This window comes from Chiloscyllium plagiosum, unplaced genomic scaffold, assembly GCF_037043375.1.
Source record: "Chiloscyllium plagiosum isolate Xiang-an unplaced genomic scaffold, Cpla_swu_hap1 HiC_scaffold_23, whole genome shotgun sequence".
NCBI classification, from domain to species: domain Eukaryota; kingdom Metazoa; phylum Chordata; class Chondrichthyes; order Orectolobiformes; family Hemiscylliidae; genus Chiloscyllium; species Chiloscyllium plagiosum.
In genome coordinates, this window is record NW_028270161.1 from 6946696 (window position 1) to 6959051 (window position 12356).

At 44.8% G+C, this 12356-nt stretch overlaps 1 protein-coding gene across 6 annotated transcripts in view; it reads left to right on the top strand.

The window, feature by feature from the left end:
- The window catches only part of pfkfb3 (6-phosphofructo-2-kinase/fructose-2,6-biphosphatase 3), a 103943-nt gene that overhangs the window by 64711 nt on the left and 26876 nt on the right, over window positions 1-12356 (top strand). For 3 of the 6 annotated variants that reach the window (XM_043714133.2, XM_043714137.2, XM_087999351.1), the window contains exon 1: window positions 3964-4311. The exons of 1 other annotated variant lie outside the window; for it this stretch is intronic. In XM_043714133.2, coding sequence (XP_043570068.1) covers window positions 4230-4311 — 82 coding nt within the window. In that variant the 5' untranslated portion in view covers window positions 3964-4229. Of the gene's footprint in view, window positions 1-3963; window positions 4312-12356 lie in introns of those variants that run through there. 2 more of the 6 variants (XM_043714135.2, XM_043714134.2) reach the window with 2 other exon arrangements.

Below are 12356 nucleotides of genomic sequence, written 5' to 3' on the forward strand. Positions count from 1 at the left end.
CCCAACTTCTGAATTTAAATAATTAATTTAATGCTGATTGTAATTGTATGATAGGTTATCAAATTGTGTTTTGTGCTAATTAATTAATCTTATTTTACTTTCAATTTGTTTATTTCATTATATCAGCTGTTCACCTGTATACTCATCCCAAAGATGTCTTTATTCCTCATGTTGAGATTGGTCTCATAGTTCAATCACATACATTTAACCTGTCCATTTTGCCTCTACATTTCACATAAATGGATTACACTTAAGAAACTTAACACCATTCAGGACAAAACAGCCCACTTGATTGGCACCACATCCACACACATCCACTCCCTCCACCACCGACACTCAGTAGCAATAATATGTACTATCTACAAGGTGCACTGCAGAATTCACAAAGGATCCTTAGACAGACAGAACCTTCCAAGTCCACAACCACTTCCATCTAAAGGACAACAGGCAGCAGGTGCATGGGGACACCATTACCTTCAAGTACCCCTCCAAGTCACTCACCATCCTTGAATTGGAAACATGTCACCATTCCTTCTGTCGCTGGGTCAAATCCTGGAATTCCCTCCCTTAGGGCATTGTGGGTCAACCAACAGCACATAGACTGCCGCAGTTCAAGAAGACAGCTCACCCCACCTTCTCAATGGACACCCAGTGATTGGTAATAAATACTGGCCCAGCCAACGAAACCCATGTGCCATAATACTCACCGTAAAAACCTCTAGTCTTGCTACTCCTTTTGTTCATCCGATCGGGGATATGGATGTCACTGGCTGGGCCAGCATTTAATGTCCATCATTGGAGAATATTACCGCAGATGCTGAAATCTGAATTGAAAACAACAAATGCTGGAGATCACAATGGGCCAGGCAGCATCTGTGGAGAGATAGCGAGCTAACGTTTCAAGTCTAGATAAGTCTTCATCAGAGCTGATCTGCCTTCTTCAACTGCTGCAGTCTACAAGCTGAGCTCTGATGAAGAGTAATCTGGACTCGAAACGTCAGCTTGCTGTCTCTCCACGGATGCTGCCCAACCCACTGTGATCGCCAGCATTTGTTGTTTTCATTTAATGCCCATCTCGGGGTACCTTACGGAAGATGATAGATGGTGAGCTGCCTTCTCGAATCATTGCCGTCCATTCATTATAGGTAGACCAAGCAATATCATTGAGGAGGGAATTCCTGGATTATAACCCATCAACACTGAAGGAATGGCGATAAGTTCCTTCCTAGGGTCGCAATGGTCTGGGATGGGAGTGGGGGCTTGAAGGGGGTCAGAGGATGGGATCACTAGACTTTGACTTCAGTTCACTCACTGCAAGCCTCCTGATGTTAGTAATGTTTGTGTTTGACTTGGAAATTAGATAAGATTATCATGAGGGCTCATTCTGATACAAAAGCACTGTTTCTTCTTAAACCCAATGAATAAAAAGACTTGCCAATTCTAATTACATTTGAAATAGGACAGTGATATTGCTGTTTTTGTTTTGATGCTGTGGCCAGAGGATGATCTCAGGGGGGTTGATGACAGGAGTTTGTGTGTGTGTGTGTGTGATTCTGTGATTACCTTTACAGAGGGAGCTAGTGAACCACCCACAGCCCCTACACTGCAGCTCCTGCGGACTCAGTGCACTGAGATAATGCTGGCTCCTCTCTGCAGAGTTTCTCCAGCACTGTCTGTTTCTGACACAAAGGAGTTCATACGCGAGGGGGAAATGTTAACTAACTCTGTGTCTCCCTGCACAGCTGCTGTCAGACCTGCTGAGTTTCTCTAGCGTTCTCTGAGGTTGTTTCAGATTTCCACCATTGTGCCTTTATGACTACAACCATGAGGGGGACAGACTAATCAATTGACCCTTCTGTGGCAGCATCCATTAATAGGATAAAAGAGTGCAGAGATTGAATACACCCCACAATAAAGGCAGATGCCACTTGCACACGTATTCACTAAGTCAGGAAGACTGGTTGGGAGCACTTTTTAAACGGTTTGAGCTAACAGGCTGAGGAATTGCACGGACATCGAAGTATTTAGGAGACACCCTCATAAATGCTTACTGAGTGTACCTTTGTTAAGAACAAGACAGATAAGTTTCCATTCTAATTTTTGGATGTATAGTGTCCACACACACACACACACAGGCACCGTTTGGTTCAGTTTTAAAGGAATAAAACTCCTTCAGCAATAAAGTAACACCAGGATAGATGTTTAGATAAAACACCTGGACCTGGAATAAACACAATGAGGGAGAGTTGTGGACCACAACGGAGATTTTTTTTAATACCGCAGTTCCCTCGGACTGGAAATACTCACGGAGGTGCTAATGTGCCGGCTGAGTCACCGAGTGAAAAGAGGGAGGAGAGAGCAGGGGCTTTGTGTCTTACTCAGTACGTGAGGAACGTGCCTAGGGATCCCCCCATCCCTCATTCGGAATCTAGTCCAGAGTTTTTTTAAAAATCTCCCTTAGAATAGTCTAGACGATTGAATTAGTAACCCATTGCTTGGCACAAAGAAATATCTTAGTTTAGACACAAAATACAAAGAAAGTGTGCATTATGAAAATCTCTGGATTAAAAAAATTTGGTAGATTACATCTTTTAAGCGCATGATAAATAAATTTGCTGCAGAAAAATGTAATTTATTTTATATTTGGAAATGTTAGAAAAAGGAATTAAAATTAAAAATACGAGTTAATAAAGTAATTCTTTATAGTTGTGTCGAACTGGTTTACTTTTATCAAGTTACAATGTTTGGGGGAATTTCATAAAAGCACACTTTAATCCCATTGTTTGCTGTGCGAGTGGACAATGAGTACAAAGAAAACGATCTGAAAGAATTCTTATTCACTAGTATCCTCGAAATTTAAGGTCATTCGGAACAAAAGGCGAAAAATTACCTTCGCACCAACACAAGACATCTTTATTATCATTCTATAAACTTGTCGTTTTTCAGTATCGATTAAAGTGAAGCAATGTCATGGAATTAGATGGAACAACTGTGGAACTAATGCAGGTTTGCAAAAAAGTTTCTGTATTCTTCCAGGGGCTTTGTAATTGAATTGTTTCATTTAGAGCATATATCAGAAAATTGCTTCCATATTTTGTCTCTGGGTGTATTTTCTGGGCATGTCACTTTTTCATATGGGTATACATTTCATTGAGTATGTTATTGTTCCTCAATGTATATTTTTTTCCTTTAGGAATATTCCTCTTCCCTCTGAGTGTATATATCATGTACAATGTTTTGACTTTCTTTCTTTTCTTGATGTGTTCCATTTCTTGTGAGTTCCCTTCTTCCTATTTCCTTACGAATATTTTCTCCTCTGGGTATACCCCTGGATCTACATTTTATATACAATCTATACATACGTCTTCTGGATATATTCTTTCTCAGCTGGACGTACAATTTTTGAGTATACATTTTCTCCTGGATATATGTTCTGTTTTCCTGTGAACATATTCCTTTTTAAAAATCTGAATATATACTTTTTTTCTCTGGGTATGTCATTTTCCGAGTATATTTCTTTATTCCTCTGGGTATTTCCTTTATTCCTCTGACTATATATTTTTCTAAGTATTGTTTTCCAGGGTATATTCCTCTTTTTCCTGCGGTATGTTCCAGTTTATTCCCCTCTGGGTTTATTCTCTTCTTATTCTGGCCATTTGTCTGAGAATACATCCCCTTAGCCCTGTTAACATTTCGACCTATTTTGGAATCTGCCTCTTTGAGGGGAGGACATTATCTCAAGGAAAGGGGCGGCGTCCCCCACGCCCTCGCTGATTGGCGTTGCTCGGAGGCAAAGGGCCAATAGGCACCTGGGGTGGGCGGGGCCACGTGCGGCTGATTTGCATACCTCCCCGCTATTGGCCGGGGCGTGTGGATGACGTGTGAGGGAGCCGGTGATTGGGTTAAAAGAGCCGGCCGGCGCTGAGTCACTCTCACGAGGTGCAGCTCCAGCCTCAGCTCTGGCTCCTGCAGCATCAGCTACTGCGGCATTGCGGAGTAAACGGGAGCCGGCCCGGTACAGCCTAACCCGGGACAGCAAAGCCCAGCCCAGCCCAGCCCAGCCCAGCCCAGTCTCGGAGCACTGCACCCCTGACAATCAGCGTTACCATCCCCACCCAGCCTTCTCCACCTTCCCCTCTCCCAACACCACCTTGTAGCAGACCCTGGTTTCCCCCCCCCCCCCCCCCCCTCTCTCTCCATCCTTGGCCAGCAGCAGCAGCAGCAACACAATGCCCAGGGAGTTAACGCGGAACCCGATGCAGAAAATCTGGATCCCTTACAAGGATGAGCGGCCGGCGTTACTGTCCCGACGTGAGTGTGTGTGTGTGTGAAAACAGGGGAGGGGGTGTCTGGTTGTTACCCTGGGTGGTGGGGGATGCTCTCTCTCTCTGTTTCAGTCAGTCTCTGTTTCTCTATCTGTATCTCTCTCTCTCCCTCTGTCTCTCTGTCCGGTTCCTCCGGGCAGGAGGTATCCCCGATCATGGGGACCAGTGGACCAGACCCGTGTGTCTGTGCTGCTACCCCGGGGCTCTCTGCCCCCTGCCCCTACCCCCGGGGCTCTCTGTCCCCTGCCCCTACCCCGGGGCTCTCTGCCCCCTGCCCCTACCCCCGGGGCTCTCTGTCCCCTGCCCCTACCCCGGGGCTCTCTGCCCCCTGCCCCTACCCCCGGGGCTCTCTGCCCCCTGCCCCTACCCCGGGGCTCTCTGCCCCCTGCCCCTACCCCGGGGCTCTCTGTCCCCTGCCCCTACCCCCGGGGCTCTCTGCCCCCTGCCCCTACCCCCGGGGCTCTCTGCCCCCTGCCCCTACCCCGGGGCTCTCTGCCCCCTGCCCCTACCCCGGGGCTCTCTGTCCCCTGCCCCTACCCCCGGGGCTCTCTGCCCCCTGCCCCTACCCCGGGGCTCTCTGTCCCCTGCCCCTACCCCGGGGCTCTCTAAGCCAGTGTCCTACCTGTCAGGGAAAGGCAGTCCGTTTTTTTTTTGTTGTAAAGTCAGCTTTCACCCGCTCCTCTTTTATTTTCTTTTTAATGGAGATCACACATTGAGTTCCTCTCCGGCTTCAGCAGCCGATTCAATCCAGACATTATTTTTTGGCAATATTTTAAAAAGCTCTTTTGAGCTGCACACGTGACTGCGTTGTGGGGACCGCAGAGCTGCTGGGTTATTTAAGGATACGGCGATCCCCGTGCTGTGAGGAGCTAGGTACTGTATACTCCCAATACCCTGCTCTCTGTTTGTAACAACACTCCGGCTCAGCCTTTCTCCGTGCTCTCTGTTAACTTGGACCTGCACTTACTGACACCGTTCAGTCAGGGTTTGATGGATCAGTTATGGTCACCAGTACACAAACCTCCAGTCAAACCCGTCCCTTGTACAGAGATTGCTGGAGAAACTCGGCGGGTCTGCCAATACATGTGGAGGGAAACAGTCAACGTTTCAAGTCCAGTGACTCTTCATCAGTTGCTTTCTTCCCACAGATGCAGCCAGACCTGCTGAGTTTCTCCAGCAATTTCTGCCTTTTCTTCCTTGTTTCAAACCTTCAGTATCTTTGCTTTAATTTTTGGTACGCCTGGTACACGTGGATAAACGGTGTGTGTATAAAATATTACAGTAATTTAATGTGCGCTTGTATAATGTTTCGGCCGAAATTAGGAATCTAATTTCTCTTGACAATGAGCTAGATATCTGTTCGTGTGGGAGTTGTTGAAATATTCCAAACGAATTTTAGGTGCGGAGACACTTTTGTAGTTTTTAGATGATTTGAGACTTTGAGTCATCGAGATGTTCAGCACAGAATCACACCCTTCGGTCCAACTCGTCCCATGCTTTTTGAAAATGAAGTTTTACTTTTGTATGAAGTTGTAGCCTGGTGTGTGCCTGGGCCGTGCGATTTCTTCCGGAGTGACATTAGATCATTTTTCAGAAATTCCCGACAGTCGCTGGAACTTTCAGTTTTGGCGTAACCGGCTCGGAGCTGAACCTGTGCGTGTGCGCGCCTCTGATAGAGAAGGGGCGGGGGGGGGGGGGGTAGGTGGTGGTGCTCTTGCCTCTAGTTTGCAGTCTCCGTTTGGGAGTGGTAATCATTACATCACTCTGTCTGCCTGCTTCCCCACGCTGCAGTTTGCCGGCTCCCATTCAGAGACTTCTGAAAGGAAGCAGTTTAAAATCCCAGCTGGACTTAGATGGGCCAGCGACAGTTTCTTTGCATCAACATGAGATTCCACCCCTTGTATGTGAGAATTTGCTACAGCACCTCCATAAATATCATATGGACTGGGGTGGACAAAGTTTTAAAAAAAAATCACAACACTTGGAGGCACTAGCTTTCAGAGCGCTGTTCCTTCATCAGGTACCTGACAAAGGAGCAGCAGTCTGAAAGCTAGTGATTCCAAACAAACCTGTTGGACTATAACCTGGTGTAATTAAATGTAGAATCCCTACAGTATGGAAACAAGCCCTTCAGCCTAACAAGTTCACAACAACCCTCCAAAGAGTAACCCACCCTGTCCCTTACGTTCAACCACTGAGTAATGCACCCAACCTACACATCCCTGAACACTGTGGGCAATTTAGCATGGCCAATTCACTCAACCTGCACATCTTAGGACTGTGGGAGGAAACCAGAGCACCCAGAGGAAACCCACGCAGACAGTCACCCTGAAGGTGGAATTGAACCCAGGTCTCTGGTGCATTGAGGCAACAGTGCTAACCACTGGCTGATCAAATAATTCCCCCCTTCAGCTGTCTTATCTACATAACCTTTTGGTTCCCCAATCTACCTCTGTCTTGGATCCACAAGGACCTAGCTTTAACAGCCCTCCATGATAATGAATTTCACAGACTCGCCATCTTCTGAGAGAAGAAGTTCCTCCAACTGTCTGGGCTTTAGGGGAATGAGGTGACCCTGTTGAAAAGTCTGAGATTCTTAGGGAGAGTTGACAAGGATAGATGGGGGGGGAAAGTGTTTTCCCCTCGAGTCTAGAAACAGAGGGTATGATCTCTAAAAATAAAGGCTCACACAGATGAGGAATTTCTTGAGAATGATGAATCTGTGGAATTGTTTACCTCCAGGGCTGTTGAGGCTGGGTCCTGAGTACAGTACATTCAAGGTTATGTTAAACAGATTGTTAATCAGTAAAGAAATCGAGAGTTACGGGGAAATGGCAGCAAAGTGGAGTTGAGGATTGATCTGGTTAAGGTTACAAATTCACTTGCCATTCCAAGAGTCCCTACCTCCTGAAGTGAAGGATCTGTAATACTGTATTTTCAAAGGGACAACTTCCTCCTTCTGGCTTTCAAAGCTGAGTGCTGAACTAACTTATCTGGTTAACAAAATATTTGCTTTTGCATAGGTGCTACTCTGACAATGGTAACAGATTTTACTTCCAACTGTTTATCCAATGGCCTGTTTGAGGTTTTAGTGCAGAATTTGCCTGTGGTCAGTTTAAATAAACTTTTTACAAATTCAAATGACTTTGCTTTGGATTGAAAGAGTGGCTGTTGTTGTGGCAACACAGGACCTCAGCTGATGCTGCTGCCTCTGCTACTGAATAAATGGATTCATTCAGCTCTCCTCCTCCCTGGTTGAATGCAGCTTGGAAAAAGGTTTCCGAGAGAGTGAGAGAGAGGCTTGCATTTATATAGTGCCTTTTGCAACCTTGGGACCCACCCAGGATTATTCAATCAAAAGTATGAATGGCAACTTTATAGTTTGAAATACAAATCCGATCTGCTTTCTTTCACCATTCTATGAATTATTTAGCAATCTAAAGCTGCCCAGTCAGTTAGAGGCTGCTACAGTAATGTGGATTTGTGAGCAAGATATTTTCATGTGTATATACACCCAATATATCTTCGACAGATCTTGGTATTTGCAGGTAACATCAGGGCTTTATTCAGTTATAGAGTCATAGAAATGTACAGCATGGAAACAGACCCTTCGGTCCACCCGTCCATGCCGACCAGATATCCCATCCCAACTGCCAGCACTCGGCCCATATCCTTCCAAACACTTCCTATTGATATAACCATCCAAATGCCTCTTAAATGTTGCAATTGTACCCACCTCCACCACTTCCTCTGGCAGCTCATTCCATACATGCACCACCCTCTGCGTGATAAAGTTGCCCTGTAAGTCTCTTATATCTTTCCCCTCTCACCCTCAACCTATGCCCTCTAGTTCTGGACTCCCTGACCCCAGAGAAAAGACTTTGTCTATTTATACTATCCATGCCCCTCATAATTTTGTAAATCTCTAAGGTCACCCCTCAGCCTCCGCTCCAGGGAAAACAGCCCCAGCCTGTTCAGACTCCCTGTAACTCAGAACCTCCAACTCTGGCAACATCCTTGTAAATCTTTTCTGAACCCTTTCAAGTTTCACAACATTTTTCCTGATAGGAAGGAAACCAGAATTGCACACAATATTTCAACAGTGGCCCAACCAATGTCCTGTACAGTCCCAACATGACCTCCCAACTCCTGTACTCAATACTCTGACCAATAAAGGAAAGCATACCAACGCCGCCTTCACTATCCTATCTACCTGCGACTCCACTTTCAAGGAGCTATGAACCTGCACTCCAAGGTCTCTTTGTTCAGCAACATCCCTAGGGCCTTACCATTACGTGTATAAGTCCTGCTAAGATTTGCTTTCCCAAAATGCAGCACCTCGCATTTATCTGAATTAAACTTCTTGGCCCATCTGGTCCAGATCCTGTTGTAATCTGAGGTAACGCTCTTTGCTGTCCACTACACCTCCAATTTTGGTGTCATCTGCAAACTTACTAACTGTACCTCTTATGCTCACATCCAGATCATTTATATAAATGACAAAGTAAAGGGCCCAGCACTGATCCTTGTGGCACTCCACTGGTCACAGGCCTCCAGTCTGGAAAACGACCCTCCACCACCACTCTGTCTTCTACCTTTGAGTCAGTTCTGTATCCAAATGGCTAGTTCTTCCTGTATTCCGTGAGATCTAACCTTGCTAATCAGTCTCCCATGGGGAACCTTGTCGAATGCCTTACTGAAGTCCATATAGATCATATCTGCTCTGCCCTTATCAATCCTCTTTGTTACTTCTTCAAAAAATTCATTCTTTTCTTCAGTTATCGGATAAGCTGGTAATTGTAAGCTGGTAATTGGCTGGCCAACATTCATTGCTGTCTTGAACCTCTGCAGTCCATGTACTGTGGGTGTTTGACTTTGTAGTAATTGAGCTGAAAAAATGTGTTGCTGGAAAAGCGCAACAGGTCAGGCAGCATCCAAGGAGCAGGGGAAATCGACATTTCGAGCATAAGCCCTTCTTCAGGATTCCTGAAGAAGGGCTTGTGCCCAAAATGTCGTTTTTTTTTTCCCCCCCTGCTCCTTGGATGCTGCCTGACCTCCTGTTCTTTTCCAGCAACACATTTTTCAGCTCTGATCTGCAGTCCTCACTTTCTCCTTTTTTTTTTTGTAGTAATTGATACAACTGAGTGGCTTACTAGTCCATTTTGGAGAGCAGTTAAGAGTGACCACATTACTGTGGGTTGACTGCAGTTACTGGTAGGCCAGATCAAGTGAGGTTGGCAGATTTTCTTCCCTGAAGGACATTAATGAATCAGATGGATTTTCCAACAATCAGCAATGGTTTCATGGTCTTTGGTAGATTCCTAACTTCATACTGTTAAAATTGTTTTCAAATTCCATAATCTGCTATGGTGGTCTTTGAGCCGGAGTCCACAGAGCATTAGCTGACTCTCTGGAATAATAGGAGAAGTGAGGATTGCAGATGCTGAAGAAGGGCTTATGCCTGAAACATCAATTCTCCTGCTCCTTGGATGCTGCCTGGCCTGCTGTGTTTTTTCAGCACATCATTTTTCATTTCTGGAATAATAGGCTACTGATTGATAATCTTCTCTTCTTCTCCCCCCCCCCCCCCCCCCCATGTAGTTCTTCAGTCTTGAAAGTAATCCTATGCCTCAGTAATGAGCACACTATTCAAGTACGCAGTTGCACTGGTCATTTTTGAGCGAGCTTTCTAAACAGTTTGCAGACTTCCAAGGCCTCTATTATGGTTTTAATGGAAATGGATCTCTTTGTTGGGGGATGGGGTATGTAACGTTCCAGGTCCATTTGTCATCCTTGTCCTTCTGTTCTTGGCTTGCCTCAACCTTTACTCCAAGCGCAGTGTCGTTGTGTAGAGCTGCAGTGACTTTCCACTTAAACTAATGCTCGAGGTGTGTTGATAGTGTCAACAATTTTTGTTGACACGACAGTGTCTGAAGTATATTTTGTGATTTAATTGCCATTGTCTTACATTTTTAATTCCTGAGCCTGTAGATCTGGGAATTTCAAACTGACTCTAAGGTAATTAGTATTCAGTGAATACATAGTGGTGTTAGAGACTCCAGGGTTGTTGCTCAATGACATACTCCCATTTTTTTTAATGGTGTTCTTGAGGGATCCTGTCACTGTTTCAGTATTACCACTAGAAGTAACATATTGGCAATCTTGTTCTGTATTTGTGTGTATTGAAACATCGATTGCTCACCCACACCAAAGTCTGACCCATGCTGTTGAGGTGTAACTTGTACACACTGAGCTCCATCTTAACTCCTGATCTGACCAGTCGTGTAGTCTTCCTTTGCAGAACGCTGGTGGTGGGAGGGCTTGTGTCAAATTCCTGTCTGACCTAAAGGCAATCAAAAAAAGTTCCAGGGCATTGGGAGAGTTATCCTCCAACACCCCAGTTTCCTTCTTGTACATAGTGAGCTAATGTCCGGAAGTTGTCAATCTCCCAGTAGACTGCCTGTAGCGAAGCTTCACTCTTTTGCACTAGCTGACAATTTAATACATAGTCACTGGTCAGCACCTCATTGTGAATCTATTACCCTTTGATTTTGCTCTTGGGATGCTGCCACTTAGATACTAATTGTTTTTTGTTATATTGCTGGTGTCTGAATGAATGGGAGGCTCAACCTAATTCTTGTACTCAATCCAAATGATTAACAATAAGCCAGGAGTTCCCAACTTTATTGTTTGGGGTGACTTTTTGATTCTGAGATCGCCACCTTTTTTCGATGGCCTTCAAAAGAGGATTGGATAAATATTTGGAAGTAGGGAAGCATGCAGGAAAATGGAGGAAGTGGTTTGGAGGGATATGGGCCAAGCGCAGGCAGGTGGGACTAGTTTATTTTGGGAACATTGTTGGTGTGGACTGGTTGGACTGAAGGGTCTGTTTCCATGCTGCATGACTCAGTGGGTGTTAATTGGTGATGGTTGGGTCATTGAATATTTTTAAGGCAGAAATAGATCATTTTATGAATGAAGGAGACTGAGGGTTTGCAGAAGAAATTGGAATTGAGGCCATGATTTGATCAACCAGGATCTTTATTCAGTGGTGTAGCAGAGGGACTGAAGGGCTTTCTCCTGTACCTACATTCCTCATTTTTGTCTGTGAGCAAGGGGACTGAACACTGCATTTATAAACATTTCTGGATAGTACCAGCTGTTCAGTCTGAATGTTTTGGGGCTTTCGAAATGGCGAATTGTTCTTTTGAGGTGGCTTTAAATCTTGACATGTACTGTGCATTGTGTTGAGTTTTTTTTTCAGATCTGAAGTTTTGTTCTAGATTCTGTATGTCAGTAATTTGATTGTGTTTTTTTTTAAGGATGTAAACATGAAGTCACCAAAGTACAGCTATTCAGTTCTCTGGGGCTGTCAGTAGGGAGAGATGACTGCTGTTGGTTTAGCCTGAGGCTCACCATGCCTGAGGCACAGGGTGAGGTCAAGAAGGTGCAGGCCTTTATGGTAACCTTCATGGAATGTGGGTTTTGAACTGCACAATTGGCGTCATTCTGTATCACAAACAGAACGTCTTAAGGAGACAATATAACAAGAATGGCGTGCCAATTGTAAGGCTCAAGCAAGATGTATGGACTTGAGTTCAAGCTTGTGCCAACTGACACATTGGAGAGAAATATACTTAACATTCGACCAGAAGACTGAGATGTTTTGTGACCCAGAACTACTTTTCCTATTTCTGTGCCTCACAGTTGTGATAACACACCATTTTCACTTGCCCACTTGACCGGTCCAGGTCCAGCCCCAGCACTTGTGTTGATACCATTACTTGTAACTGAATTGGATCAATATCAGAAAGTGACCTAGTGAATTGAGCCTGATGCCATTTTGGCTTTAAAGGGGGAGAAAGTGCTACTCACTCCAGTGTAATTTCAAAGTCCTGGTGTTTTTAGTTTGTAAAGCTAGTTTTCCTTAATTCTAATAGCATTCCCAATGAGGATTTGCTGAGTTTTTCTCTTGGTACAGTATATCTCTTTTATTCTGGGAAATTTAGTCCATTGACATTTTCAATATTG